Source organism: Diaphorina citri, unplaced genomic scaffold (assembly GCF_000475195.1).
Source record: "Diaphorina citri unplaced genomic scaffold, Diaci psyllid genome assembly version 1.1 scaffold7318, whole genome shotgun sequence".
Lineage (NCBI taxonomy): Eukaryota > Metazoa > Arthropoda > Insecta > Hemiptera > Psyllidae > Diaphorina > Diaphorina citri.
In genome coordinates, this window is record NW_007384694.1 from 9,278 (window position 1) to 12,465 (window position 3,188).

The 3,188-nt window shown below is 30.2% G+C and overlaps 1 protein-coding gene across 1 annotated transcript; it reads right to left on the minus strand.

Annotated features, from left to right (window-relative positions):
- Positions 1-332: 332 nt before the first annotated feature.
- LOC113472698 lies at positions 333-2,958 on the minus strand. The gene is made up of 2 exons (XM_026832487.1): positions 2,899-2,958; positions 333-2,716 (listed from the first exon to the last, which is right to left on the minus strand). Exon 2 carries the CDS (start codon positions 2,001-2,003, stop codon positions 333-335), a length of 1,671 nt encoding a protein of 556 aa, XP_026688288.1. The 5' UTR covers positions 2,004-2,716; positions 2,899-2,958.
- Positions 2,959-3,188: the final 230 nt, after the last annotated feature.

Consider the following 3,188-nt stretch of genomic DNA (forward strand, 5'->3'; position numbering starts at 1 on the left):
GAAACTTCTTTTGCAATATGCTTTACAATGTAGGGCCTATTGCTTTAATATTATTGGTTGGCTGTTATGTTTAATTACATTATGGGTGTTGCAAGTGACCTATTCTGTTAGATAGCGTCTGGGGTCACGGCTTTCACACGAAATTTTTAAGGGTTACTTAAATTCTCTTAATCTTTTTGTTTTTTCTTTTACTTTTTGTTTCTTCAGTTTGTTGTGCGATAGGAGTACTACTGTGTGTGACTTGTATATATTAGTATTCGTTCTTTAAGATGTTATCTTTTTTTTTTGTTTTTTTTTTTTTTTTTTCTCTCTCTTTTTTTTGTCTGCGCTGTCTAATGGCGATATTGGGTGGCGTGAGAGACTATTGGGCGGTAGTTGGAATATTCATCTTTTTCCTGTTTCTTATAAACAGGTGATATTCTTGAAATTTTCATTCCTGTAGGTATCTTGCCTTCTGTGATTATCTTGTTAAATAATGTCAACAAAATGTTTTGTAGAGATAAGATATTATTTTTGATGTCCTTAGGTCGTATCCCATCATTACCAGCTGCTTTCCTTTCATGTATGTTTTTAACTATATTTCTCAAATCCATATGTGTCATTTCCTCAATTTCAAAAAGTTCTCTTTCTTCTATCCTTTCTGGCTGTATATTCAGAGCTGTATTTAAATTTTCTTTACTTGATTTTAATTTGATTATTTCATCTTTAAAGCTATTATTAAAATTATTGGTTATAGTTTTTAAGTTCAAACCTGTTTTCCTGAAGTTTTTCTCTATCTCAGACTTAACATTGCTAATCTTCTTCTTTGTAATATTATTTATCAATTTCCATGTACTTTTCATGTCTCCTTTACATGAATTAAATTTCCTAGTGTTATCTCGACATTTTGCTTTATTTATCTCATTTGTTAGTTTATTTCTTGCTTTCTTATATTGTTTCAAAAGGTATTCGTTTCCTGGATTACTTTTAACTAATTTCCATAAGTTTTGTTTCTTTTTTATTTCGTTTCTTATTTCTTGATTGATCCAATGATTTCCTTCATATTTTTTCTTAATTTTAATTTCTTTGTAGGCATTTACATATAAATTGTGAAAGGTTTGTACTATTTCATTATAAAGTACCTCTGCATTTTTATTTGTTTTTATTAGTTCATCCCAATCATATTCTTCAATTAACCTTTTTATTTTTTCTTCATCGATAATACGTATATTTATTAATTGGTTTTCATCATTTGTTTTCGTATTTTTTAATATGATATATGTAAAATAGTGGTCTGCTATTTTTTCTTTTATAACTCCAGCACTGAAGTTTCCTTTTTTTCGGATATTGATATGGTCAATACATGAACTTACTCTTCTTCCATTTAATATTTCTTCTCTTGTAACTTTCTGAATTGAACTTATTATTCCCAAACTAGATAACATTTCCACATAATCTTGTTTTTGCGATGTTTCTTCTAAAATGTTAATATTTATATCACCAATTATCATGACATCTTTGTTCTTTACATCTTTATTTTGTAACCATTTCTTCAATTCTTTTATAAATTCTTTTACATTACTTTTTGGTGGTCTGTATACAGCATTTATAATTAATTTTTTCTTATTTAATTCTATTTCAATATTTTCTGCATTTTTAAATTGCATAATTTTTACTTCTGATGATTGTATATTTTTGTTTATGTATACTGCAATTCCTCCTCCTTTTTTATTCGCTCTATGATATGAAAATAAATTGTAGTTTTTCAATTCATAAAATTTCATTTGTTCTTTTGTTAATGATATCTCTGTTAAAACCAGAATGTCTACTTTCTTGAAATTCTTCAAATAAATTTGTAACATATTCAACTTTAGGTTATTCAATGATCTCACATTTACATGAATAGCTATTACATCTTTTTTGTTGTTGTTATTTCTCAATTCTTTTCCGAACCAATCATCTATATTATCAAATTCTTTTGTTTCAATATCTTGTATTATGTCATTTATTAAAATGTTCGTCATTTTTTTGTAAAATTTGTATTAAAATAGGTAATTATGAATTTTGACTTGAGAAATCAAAATTATTTGATTCTTCCCAGGTCATCGAAATCTTTTAATTCGATGACATTGGTTTTATCATTTTTCCTTATGAATATTTTCCCGTTTCGGCACCAAAGGAACTTATAATCCTTTTCTGTCTTCATTTTCCTCGCTTCATACATAATTTGATTCTTCTTTTTAGTTAAATGCTCATTGATGAAAACATTCCTTGGTTCCCCTTCTCTTCCCAAGTCATTAGTTGTGATTCTCGTCCTCTTTGCTCTCAAATTTGTAATATTTACAACTACGGCTGCTGTGTTTAGCCTAACAAACACAGACTCCTGATTGGAAGGTAACCACTCCCAACACTAACCCTTGGAGTTTGGTCAAATGCAGCAATAATTGAGGATAACACTGCAGTGATCTGGCCCCTATGAAACTACACCCTTTTGCTTCTAAGGCAAGTGACTTGACCACTATGTCACCAAGGCACTTAAGGTTAATTATTTTCTAGAGAAAGTGACAGAGCCCTTTGACTTACCAGATTGACGGAACTGTTTTATCTGCTCAAACACATTGGAGAGAAACTTGTACTCGGTGTCTATGGTTTTCCTCAACTCTGTGTCATTCATGCTGGAGGAGGTCTTGAGTTGGTCTATCATTGATAGAGCTATGAATAATCACTTGAGATAGGCCTTTTAAATAATTATTAATCCATTTATACGTTATCCAGATGGATATGGCAGCAATGAGTCATCAACCCCAAATGAAAGAACCAATCAGAATGCGAGAATTCCTTGCATTGTTGCAATTAAGGTAAAGGTCTATTTTTATAAACTCTCTCTTTTAAAAAGTAAAGGTAGCTTCGATCTGTAACCTTTTTTTACAAGAGGTTGAATCACTGTGCAATGTGGGAGGAAGCACTGTGCAATGTACCTTCCTCTTTTAAAGATTTTCTACCGTTGCACCTTTGACATGTTTGGCAACGTAGCCTACTTTTTTAATGACTCCTTGCTGCCATATCCATCTGGATAACGTATAGTCCTAAACCTTTTTAAAATTAAATGGATTATACCTAGTCTGCACATGACATTGGTGTTGATAGAACCCGTAGGAACTTATTTTTAATCATTGTTTTTCATCTTATCTTGTTCTCCAACTGTTTTT

Bases quoted from the DNA above. Each gene is read 5' to 3' on its own strand.
- LOC113472698 (XM_026832487.1), bottom strand. From the start codon at position 2,003: ATGACGAACATTTTAATAAATGACATAATACAAGATATTGAAACAAAA.